General features: G+C 38.6%; 1 protein-coding gene across 5 annotated transcripts in view; it reads left to right on the forward strand.

The window, feature by feature from the left end:
- The window catches only part of LOC145987634 (uncharacterized), a 529,186-nt gene that overhangs the window by 45,420 nt on the left and 471,420 nt on the right, over positions 1-12,346 (forward strand). For all 5 annotated transcript variants that reach the window (XM_083122088.1, XM_083122085.1, XM_083122086.1 and 2 more), the window contains exon 2: positions 2,533-2,662. Coding sequence is in view for 4 of the 5 variants with exons in the window: in XM_083122085.1 (XP_082978211.1) it covers positions 2,533-2,662 (130 nt within the window). In the remaining variant the exon portion in view is untranslated. The remainder of the gene's footprint in view (positions 1-2,532; positions 2,663-12,346) is intronic.

Genomic DNA, 12,346 nt, shown 5'->3' on the forward strand with positions numbered 1-12,346 from the left:
TGTTTACCTTTGACAAATGCACCCAGCACATGGCGGACTAAGTTAGCCGGTGTGCCAGAAGCATAGCGCGTAACCTTCAACCAGAATGTGGTTTGATTTCATTGGATTTTTGTTACTTAGCGTCCCTTTTCTTCCACTTTTGGCTGAACGCGACGATGAGTGATGATACAATAAAATTGATAACAAATAACACCCATGCCAAGACCGGGATTCGAACTCGTTAAAGTAAACACAATTTCTCAGTACTGATGCAACGAAACAATTATTATTGCTTTAGTGTACATTTAAGGTAAGTATTTTGCAGAGGCGTCTCGTGAACGCATGCGGTGCATGCTGCGCGTGCGTCATTTGTGGAAAAAAGGACAGCTTGCTCTGCGACGACATTCAGAAGCATTTCTACATTCTAATTTCTTCATATAGGAGAAGTATTTATTTTACAAGAGATCGCTGCACTAAGCTTATATTACATTTCTTGGATCTGAAGTGACGCAAGCGTCAATTGTGGGAAAAGAATTATTACTTTCTTTCACTTCAGATCCAAGAAATGTAATATAAGCTTAGTTGTGAGCGCTCTCGTGTAAAATAAATACTTCTCCTATATGAAGAAATTAGTATGTAGAAATGCTCATTCATGTCGTCGCAGAGCAAGCTGTCCTTTTCCCCACAATTGACGCATGCGCAGCATGCACCGCATGCGTTCACGAGACGACTCTGGTATTTTGTCTCCTCTTCTAGTGTGATTAGCTAATACGCCAACGGTCATTTATGTTGAGATTCAAGTCTCCTAACCACTGCGTTTCCTCCATATACAAACAGATCTCTCCTGCGAATCGTGGCAGCTGACCATGAACTACTACTATTGTGTGTGTTGCTGTGACTGTTGCTGGCTTATACTAACTGCGTAGCTACTATTTAGGGATAGTTTATCATGAACTCTTTTAAAGAGTTCCGTAACCTCGAAGGGTTACATGACCGAAAGAATTACTTTGGATATTGTTTTTGTTTGATTTCATGCTGGCTTCCTCTGGTGGTGTTTTCATCCCTTCGTGGTTGGTACTTAAGGGTTTTCGTCTAATGTGATCACAAAATAGGGCTGCAGAAACACTGAAATATCAGCTCTTCTGATTGTTGGATCAATTGGCACATTTTGGTTGGTTGATTTGGTGTTTTAAGTCCAGTTTATGCATAGTAAGGCTAATCGGGACTGGACCTACAGTTTAAAGTGGGATCCGAACCACTATGGGTATCGAACACGGGATTCCTTGATACATTTTGGGTTGTGTGTGTCGAATAACTGTTTATCGACCACCATATTTGAAGCTCTGGCCTGGAAGTAGTGGCGCTAGTATCGAATGTGTAAGTCAAGGGGTGGCAAGGCCTTCGTGGTAAATAGCAAGGGTGAAAGAAGGAAAAGGGAGTGATTTATCCACACATTCCCCAGTACCCCGCAAAATTTCAACATCCCTTAAAATTTTTCAGTAAGACTGGCTTGAAATTTACCCTTAAACTCGCCAAATGGAAAATTCTGGGTAAACTCCTTAGGGAAGGGGGAAGTTCGCATATTTGCCGAATTTCCACATATTTCGTCGCTACAGAATAACTGGGTTGTGTCCTAATTGCGAACAATGCCTAAATCGTCCTAATTGCGAACGCATAAAAGTGAGAAATAATTTCATGTCCTAATTGCGAACACATGAAACTGAAAAACCTGTTTCTAAAAAATAGATAAGGTAGTGACGCAGAGAGACAAATGGTTTGACTAACAACAATACCCACCCTGATTGACTTATCATGATCTTCTGCTTTGTAAATCCCTCCAAGGTGATTTAACCCTTTCAGTCTGTCGACGTAATTTGATTCTCATTCGTGTGTGAATGACACGAAACTCCGTTGGTGCCTTAAGTGATGTGAAACTGCTTCAACAGGAAGCACAGAACAAATAATGTAGTGGAGGGATGGAAAATAGGCCACACTTTTTATTATTAAATTATATATACTTTGGCGACTACCTTAATAATGTCGAATTTTCTGTGATCCAACAAAACACTGACCAGTCTCAAGTCTTGAACTGAGTCCTTTAAAAAAAAAACGTTAAATAGACTCGGGAAGGCAGAAAAATGTGTTCGCGATTAGGACATAGTCTTCGAATATATTCCTGTTCGGGCAGCAAGTGTTCGCAATTAGGACTGTTCGCAACTAGGACAACACACATAACTGTAACCACAGACTACTTATACGTAATTATATATAATTCACGACAGTGATTGCTGCTACAATTGTTTTAAGCATTTAAGCCATTGGCTGGTAGCTTTTTGGGTGGTTAGGTAAGGCTTGTTGGGTTTGGTTCTCTTAGAAGAAGAAGACGACGAAAAATGGCTGTAGCAGCAATACCGACCATAATTCACTTATCTGTGCTGTAACTCCCCTACTTCCAATATTTCTCCAAATGCTGAAAAAAGTTGTATATTATTGTTACAACTCTTGTGAGCATTCTAGAACTAGCGTTAACATTAATTCTGTTCTTCTTCGCAGACGGAACGAACCAATCGACTCCGCCATGCCTTGTCGTGGTCACGGAGAAGTGCACGGCGAACGTAGGAGATGACGTCACGCTCACTGTAGAGGTCGCCACAAGCGGTGGAGCGCCTGCTTCCATCTGTTGGTGAGTATCCAAATCTTGTGATGAGTAGCGGGGCGTGCAGAAAAAGAAGAATCTGTTCCGGGTCCAATTTTGTCATCCGACGACCTCTTTGAGGCCAAGAATGTTGTTGCGTACTTGTTAGTCGACATTCCTTTGTTTTCTTGCTTTTTGGATGTAGCTGTAAGTAACGGTTACTTAGTTGAAAAAGTAACTTGTTACTTGTAACTTCGTAATGGTCGGCGAAATGCCCTTTGATATTTTCATTCTCCTTTTGTGTCGTGGGAAGTTTGGATGTTTTCTTGCAAGAGGTTGGGAAAGGTATTCATTTTTCAAAAAAACATTCTAAAAAAAGTTGCCCTTCACAAAAATCTTTACATGAATGAAAAAAAGCCTTTTCGTGTAGATGTTGTGGGCTGAATTCGCAAATAACATTAAAGTTAACTCCTGTTCCCGTGCTATGCAAGTACATGCATCTGAAGTAACTACTAAATATTGTACATTAAGGCGTAAGCTATAGGGACCGGGGACATTGCTTTTGCTAATTGCAATAACATCTACAAACGTTAATATTGTTTGAAATGGTTTACTCGTACAAGTGGATAAAATGCCATACGAAACATATTTGTTATGCATATCAGTCGCGAAATAATGCAAATTTAGTATTTAGATTTCTAGTGTTTCTAGCACACTTTGTACATTGTGTAAATACAACCGCGTCTAGTTTATGTGTAGTGGTCACGTCGTCGCTTTGTAATCAAGGGGTCCCGGGTTTGATACCCGGCGGAGGCAGATATAGTCTTTCGGATCCCACTTTAAACTGTAGGTCCAGTCCCTGTTATGCTGTATGTAGACTTCAAACTAAAACTCCTCTGTGTGTTTTATATGTTCAATAACATTCTGGCACGATTTTTTTTTTTTTGCGAATACAGTGGTTAAAATGTATTACACACACACACACACACACACACACACACACACACACACACACATACCTAAGGTATATACTATATATACTGACAGATACATTACGAATTCTTATTTTTTAGTTATTATTTACCCGTAACAATAGCTAAGCTCTTGAAACTCTCTCTACTCCAAAAGTCGAAGCGCGTGATGAAATTTTTCTGATGCGGTACCAGACTTTGTCCTCTGTGTGGTGACTAGTTAGATGTATGTTATTTTAACCATGAGTTTAAACTTTCAGACTCTCTTGTTAAGTTAAAGGCGCCTCGGGGCAAAGTACATTGAGTGCAAAACTCATTGCCTTTTCGAAAGTTCTGGGTTCGAGTAGTGACCAGGAATTTGTTATTTCATATAGCGACGTTATAAAACACATGCGTGGCAAGGTCTGTAGTGTCTCTGTTGTTCCTCCCCCATCCCCTTCCCCACGTTCTAGTGGTACCTAACGCACGTTATAATACCAGTACCTTTTTTATCTAGAAGAGAATAAATATTTTTTCCAAATAATTATAAGCTAGTATATGATGCTTGTTCGAAATATTCCACAATTATTTTACTTATTCACTCCATTCTTGTTACTTATTGTTTGTGCTACAATAGTAATTCCTAACTTAAGAAAGGGATATTTCTTGTTCTCAAATTTTACTCCCTCACGGCGAACCTTTCTTATTCCTCTTTCTTGGATATGTTTATGTGTTACTCAAAATGAATCTTGCAATATTTATTTGAGGATGGCTATCACTGAAGATGTGACGTGGATTGTACATTTTACCAGACTCCCAAGTGTCATTTTTGGCTATTGTTAGGTGGCGAACCTTACATGTAGGTTGTGCATTCCGAAATTGGCACAATTTGAAGGACGTCAAGTGGAAGAACGACAGAGAGAGAGAGAGAGAGAGAGAGAGAGAGAGAGAGAGAGAGAGAGAGAGAGAGAGAGAGAGAGACGGATAAATTTAGCCACAACGCCTGGCTGGTTGAAAACTTCGGCAGGAGACCACGATGATGCTTGCTTTCCTTCGAATTCGTATCAGTGTTGCCAACACCAATCAGTGATTTGCATCACTAAATTGCATTAAAAACGCAGCTTATGAGCTTGTCCAAATATTACTGCAATCGGAACTTCCTTTCTCTATACAGCATAGCGTTCTGCATTTCTGTGTAAAATCCGTTTTAACATACTTCTTTCCGAAAGTGAAATATGTCTATGAAGTTCGCAAAGCGCGAGAATACATGAACGTATTTTTGCTGAATAAACTAAGAATAAACTAGTATCTCTATCTATACTACTAATCCCGTGGGCACATTAAGATTAAAGGGCTAGAGTGATTGTAGCAGTCTCCCCGCTGAATCAAAGTAAAAGAGAAGATTTGCCTAACTTTGTTTCTACACGTAGCCGAAAGATCCTTCCAAAATTAGCTGGGGTGCATCCAGTATTTATGAGCGCTCAGCGAGCAGTGTGATCGCTCAATTGCTGGCAGCCCAATATGCTCCGCTCAACGAGCATTGCTTACTTGTTCTGCGCGCAAGTTTTTGCCTTGCTCTAATAACCTTGGATAAAACCTAGACCACAGACTATAGCGTAACCATTTAATTGGAATATCTGTGGCAGGAAACAGTTTCATAGCATTGTTGACGGCAAGGAATTTAGCGGTATTCCTGAAGAAATTATAGTAACAGAATGTGTATTTTTAACCTTCCCTGATGGATGTTAATCGCTTAGCAAAGAACACTAATGTCCATCATAACTTTTGTTAAACATGTTAATTTAGCAATTTCTTATTATGGAGTTCAAGGGAGAGTAGAATGACAGCACTATGTTCCTACGCGTCAGCAAAAATTTGATGCGCCTGGTGTTATGTTACATCCGGTGTAGCGGGCCACGAGCGGTTTTATTGTTGAGTCAGCAGAACGTGTCTGATCACCTTGAAGGCATCGGAAGCGGTGGGGGAGGGGGTCAATGGATTTGTCACGTTGTTTCTTGATGTATGCTAACCTAACACGTGCGTATGTTTGTGTGTGTGTGTGGAGGAAATGCGCGCGCAACCATTGCGTATGATTCAAAGACATGAAGAAATGATTTAAAGATGGCGCCGAAGGTGCTTTACCTCGAAAGTTTAGCGGCTAAGGTTATTGCTCTGTAAAACAAGAGGCGTCGAGGGTTCGATTCCTGGTAGAGTAAATATTGATTGATTGATAGATTGAGTTAGTTTTTTTAAGTCCGTTTTATGCACGGCAAAACTAATCAGGATTGGAGCTACAGTTGAAAAGTGGTGATTCGGACCACTATGTGCCTCCACCGAGTATCGAACCTGGGACCCCTTGATTACAAGGCGACGATGTCAATATTGAATGGTCTCGATTAGCCTGTGTGTAAATAAAGGCAACAAAATGGTTGAGTTCGAAAATCGAGTTGGGTTAGTGGTTAATGTTGTCACCTGGCAATGAAGAGGTCGCGGGTTCGATTCTCTAGGTAGTTAAATTAGGCCAATTGTTTAGTCCCGCCATTATAGGTCCTCGATTAGTCCATCTGTGCATAAATAGTGTTTGAATAAAATCAAGATGGCGGCCTTGGGTTAGTGGTTAATGTTGTCGCCTGGTAATGAAGAGGTCGCGGGTTCGATTCTCTAGGTAGTTAAATGAGGCCAATTGTTTTGTCCCGCCATTATAGGTCCCGATTAGTCCATCTGTGCATAAATAGTATTTGAATAAAATCAATATGGCGGCCGCGTTTTGTGTTTAGCGGCGGCGGCGACCGGGGCGGGGCGCGGGGCGGAGCGGCGCGGCGCGGCGGGGTGTTTTTTTATGCCGCGAGATGTTTTAACCAAGTGGTTGAGGGTTCGATTCCCAATGTTGGTGAAAATTGGATATTCAATTGTATTTGTTTAAAAGTTCCGATTAGCTTTTTGTGCACAAAGAGAAAATGAACTAATTGGAAATAGGATGTTTATGCTGTAATGAAAAGGTCCCGGGTTCGATTCACAATGTCAAATTGGCTGATAATGATGTTGTTTTTAAAATAAAATAAAAAAGAAGTGTGTTGAGTCCCTATTAGTATTTATGCAGGAACAGATATTAAAAAATCAAAACAAAATGGCTGTGACTGGTGTTTAGTATTCGAAAGGTTCCAGGTTCGAGTTCCTAGTTATAATTTTTTTTTTAGTTTACAGAATTAGTCCACATTTATTGCGTTTTGGCGAACATGTCCTCCCCCTTTGTGGCATTTGGACATGTTGGAGATATACATAGAAAGTGTTGTCAAAGTGGTTAATAATGATTTTCTGTTTAAATAAAAAAGAAGTGTGTTATCAGCCCCGATTAGCACGAACAGATATTCAAAAAGCAAAACAAAATAGCTGATATTGTTGTTTAGTATTCAAAAGGTTTTGGGTTCCAATGCTGGCAAATTTGCAGAATAACATTGATTTGTTTAAAAAGTGAGTTACTATTCCCGATTATTTTTGATACACAAATAGAAAATGGGGTGATTTTGGAGTTTTGCAACCAAGGGGTTAATGTTGGCGTTTTTTAACGCAGTCCCGATTAACCGTAATGCATAAAGCTGTTTCAACGAATATCGAACCTGGAACCTTTTGATTACAATGCAAAGACTTTACCACTAATGTATGCTATGTTTTAAAACCAAAAATAAATAATAGTATCGAATTTAAAAAAAAAAATGCGTTACCAGTCTCGATTAGCCATTATGCACAAACAGATGTGTTTTGAAACCAAAGGGGGGTCGAGGGTTCGATTACAACTGGATATGTATGTTGAGAAAACTAAAGGTCAACAGGCATGGAAAGTTTTTATTCGCCATCTCAAAATAAGTTTTTGGGCTTGGTACAGGTAGCTTTTTGTAGAAAGCCCCACAACGACATCAACGTGGCTACCATCTGTGGGGGCCTCTTTTTTTTTAAGTTGGAGAGGGGCACAAAGCCGTTTGTACCATACAACGTTGCACCGAAGAACCAACTTGTCAACTAGTCACTCACTCCATCATTAAAGTGCACAACATAATATCAGATTTGCACTGATAATAAGCAAAAAAATTATAGCGGCTGCATAATTATATTTCAATGACAGCAAATGGTTTCAAATGAATGGTTTTCACTTTTATTTTTTACTAAGTAACAGATTTGGTAATGAAAAGCTTTAACATTTGCATATAATATGAGATTTGTTTTGGTATCCAGTTTGTATGTTGACCAAATCACAGATATACTATTACTAAGGATAGCATTAACTTAATCTAATAAAAATATATTCCACTGCATTACAAAATTAACTCATTCTGTTTTCTGTTGTTTGAATCCATATGGTAAAGTCTCGAAATTTGATGCACATCTTTTTCTTTTGGTATATACCACCTGAAAAACCCTTATTTCCGGCTTACTAACAACGGAATGTGTTTTTGTGCGTACAATTTTGTTCGAGTTGAGTAAAGTTAAAGAGGAGGTGTTGTTGAGAATAGCATTGGTGAGTGATTCGAATAATTTCTACGCCATTCCTACGCGTCAGCAAAAATTTGATGCGACTGGTGTTATGTTACATCCTGTCGTAGCGGGGTACGAGCTTTTTTAATGTTGAGTCAGCAGAACATTCTACCCCCTCTACCTCTACTGGTATTAACAGCAATCAATCCAGACCCTCTGTCTCTATTTCTAGTGAGATCAACCAACATGTTGAAATGTTTCCTAACAAGTATAACAACCAGGATACAGGGATATTTGGGTGTATTGGAACAACCGATGAAAAATGTGGAGATATTTTCCATTTAGAATCTGTTTTAGAGACTAAAGAATTGGAGCAATGTACAAATCATATTTCGCCAGTGTTATACCAAATGGTTCTTCGGGATTGTATTCAGGAAGCGGAAGTGTGCAGACAGGTAGGTGGTGGCGATGATGCAGTGTTACATCATGTTGAAGTTATAGAAGAGACAAGAAGGCGTTACCAAAGATTCAATATGGAAGGACGAATGGTGCGTGCTCGGTTGCGGGGGCCACCACACAATGAGAATCCGGTGATATGGGTTCAGGAGGGATTGCAAGAACTGATCCAATATCTTCTACGTGATGTGGCCGAGCATGACCAAGTTGGTATTACTATCAGGAATGAAGATCACCCTGATCTCCCTTTTTGGTTATCTTTTCGGGAAGCACAGGCGATAAATATGGAGATATTGTGGGCAGCATTGGAAAAAGTATTGCAGAGCAATACAACATTTCTTTCTGACAACAATTTCTATGTATATCTCCATCATGTCCAAATGCCACGAGGGGGAGGACGTGTTCGCCAAAATGCAATGAATGGGGAACAATTCTGTAAACTAAAAAAAGGAATTATAACTATTAAAAATTCCGATAGCAGGTGTTTGGCTTATGCGTTGGTTGTGGCAAGAGGTATTAATGTTTACAAAAATGAACCTAAAAAACGTTATCAGTATGTTAGACAACATAAATGTGTTATGGAAGAAGAAGTGGATAAACTGTGCAGAGAAGCTGGGGAAAATTTGAGTGGTGGTGGAGGAACTACCGAAATTCAAAAATTTCAGGACTATTTATCTGATTTCAAAATTACCGTATATAATGGATTTTCCGGGTGTGATGTGATATATGAAGGTCCTTTATTACCTAGGCGCGAAACTTTAAATTTGGTGTACATAAACAACCATTTTAATGTTATAACATCTCTTACAGCTGCATTCTCCGCTAATTTCTATTGTGAAACTTGCCATAAGAAATATGATCATGTTTCTAGACACCTAGGATCCTGTACAGCTGTTTGTTCACAATGCCAAGAAAAGCCCAAATGTACTGTTTCAGAAACCAAAATAAAGTGCACTGATTGTAACAGATTTTTCTATGGTCAAAAGTGTTACAATAATCATAAAACATGTTACAATAGAAAAAACTATCTTTGTCAGACAGTAAAATGTTGTGAAAAATGCATGAAAGCGTATGCTATCCGTACAAACAGAAATCCTCATATATGTGGGGAGAAATTCTGTGTCAGCTGTAAAAATATGGTACCATCTGAACATCTATGTCACATCCAAAAAATTTATGGCAAACAAATATCTTCTCTTATATCAAAAAAAGCAATGCTTGTTTTCTACGATATTGAATCGAGGCAGGACACAAAACTAGAAGGCACTGAAAACAAATTTCTGCATATTCCAAATCTTTTGGTGTGCCAAAATGTATGCTATAATTGCATTGAGAACAAAGATATGTCTCAATGGTGAAGTGTATGCGGAAAAAGACAGCACATTTTTGATAGTACAGAACCTGTTTACAATTTTCTGCAATTTGTTTCAGCTCACCGCACCAAAATTAACAATATTGTGTGTATTGCACACAATAGTAGAGGGTATGATTCGCACTTTGTACTGCAAACTATGATCGAAAAAATGAAATGGACACCGTCTGTGATCATGAATGGAGCCAAAATATTATCTTTGAAGATGCACAATATCCATTTCATAGATTCTCTCAACTTTATTCCAATGGCGCTCAACAAATTACCGAAAGCATTTGATCTCCCAATGTCCAAAGGGTATTTTCCTCATTTTTTTAATACTTTGAAAAATAAAGAATATGTCGGATGTATCCCTGGTACTGAATTTTACGCTGTTGATTCTATGATGGAGAATCAGAGAACCAGTTTTTTGGAATGGCATAGTGAACAACAGAAAACAGGGGTAGTTTTCGATATGCAGAAGGAGTTGAGAAAATACTGTGTAGAAGATGTTAATGTACTACGTGCTGCCTGTTTGAAATTCATGACCACTTTTGAAAAAGAAACAACAGTGAACCCATTATTGGAAGCCATCACCATCGCTTCAGCTTGTAATAAAGTATTCCGTAAAAGATTTTTGAAAGCAGAACATATAGGAATTATTCCTAAAAACGGATACAGATGGTGTGATATTCAGTCTATAGAGGCTATTCAATGGTTGGTATGGGAGGAAAAAAAACATAAAATCGAAATCCAACATGCAGCCAGAGGACCAGAAGTAAAAGTTGGAGGAAATTTGAAAGTAGATGGATATTTTAAAGATCATAAGGGGCAAGAGCATGTATTTGAATATCAAGGATGCAGAACACATGGTTGTGTCAAATGTTTCCCTACTTCACGTACAGAACCTCTTCATGATGACCCATATGATACTTTGTCTTTTCGGTATGAAAGAACAGAAAATAAAATTACCAGATTAAAAGCACTTAACTACATTGTCCATGAGATGTGGGGGTGCGAATTTCACCAGCAGTTGAGAAATAACAAAACCATGAAACATTATGTTGAAAAACATCCGTTATCAATTAAAGCCCCCATAATTCCCCGGGAGGCGTTTTATGGTGGTAGAACTAATGCTACCAAACTACATTACACTGTGAAAGAAAATGAAACAATTCAATATAAGGATGTATGTAGCCTGTACCCTTATTGTTGCAAAGTTAAAAAGTTTCCAGTTGGCCATCCGGTGAAAATTTATGTGGGGGAAGAATGCCCCGATATTTATTCTTTTGAAGGACTTGTCAAAGCAACAATACTTCCACCGAGAGATCTGTACCATCCTGTGTTACCATATCGAACCAATTCAAAATTAACTTTCCCTCTATGTAGAACTTGTGCCGATGAAATAAACCAGGCGGAATGTAACCATACTGCTAGGGAAAGAGCTATAACTGGAACCTGGGTTGTGGATGAAGTTCAGAAGGCAGTTCAAAAGAAATACAAAATTTTAGAATTACATGAGGTATGGGAATATAATGTTGAACAATATGATCCTGCAAAAAAATCAGGTGGTGTTTTTGCAGAGTACATCAATACATTTCTCAAAGCAAAAGTTGAAGCAAGCGGCTGGCCATTGTGGTGTATTGATGAAGAATCCAAAAAAAAATACATAGCTGACTATTTTGAAAAGGAGGGTGTGTTGTTGGATGAAAACAGAATATGTGCTAATCCTGGATTACGAAGCTTAGCAAAACTTATGCTGAATTCATTTTGGGGTAAATTTGGACAGAGAGAAAACCCTGGTCAAGTTAGTATTATCAACAATCCTAAGGATTTTTTCGATAAACTAGAAAATCCCAATGTTGAAGTACATCAAGTTATACCTATAAATGAAGATATGTTGATTGTTCACTGGCAATATCTCGAAGAATCTGCACTTCCATTATCGACTGTAAATGTAGTTATTGCAGCATACACTACAACACATGCACGATTAGAGCTTTATGAATATTTGGATACATTAGGCGAAAATGTATTGTACTATGATACCGATAGTGTTATTTATATTCAAAGGCCAGGTGATGTTGATCTGCCTGTTGGAGACTACCTAGGGGAGTTAACAAATGAACTAGAACTCTATGGGAAAAATGCTTATATCAGAGCATTTTCATCCAGTGGGCCGAAAAGTTATGCATTTGAGGTAGTAAATCCAGACAATACTAATGTTACTACTGTTTGCAAGGTGAAAGGCATATGTCTAAACCATAAAAACAGCAGCACAATCAATTTCGAATCACTCACCAATGCTATTCTCAACAACACCTCCTCTTTAACTTTACTCAACTCGAACAAAATTGTACGCACAAAAACACATTCCGTTGTTAGTAAGCCGGAAATAAGGGTTTTTCAGGTGGTATATACCAAAAGAAAAAGATGTGCATCAAATTTCGAGACTTTACCATATGGATTCAAACAACAGAAAACAGAATGAGTTAATTTTGTAAT

Source organism: Lepisma saccharinum, chromosome 5 (assembly GCF_977018435.1).
Source record: "Lepisma saccharinum chromosome 5, izLepSacc3.1, whole genome shotgun sequence".
Taxonomy (NCBI): Eukaryota; Metazoa; Arthropoda; class Insecta; order Zygentoma; family Lepismatidae; genus Lepisma; species Lepisma saccharinum.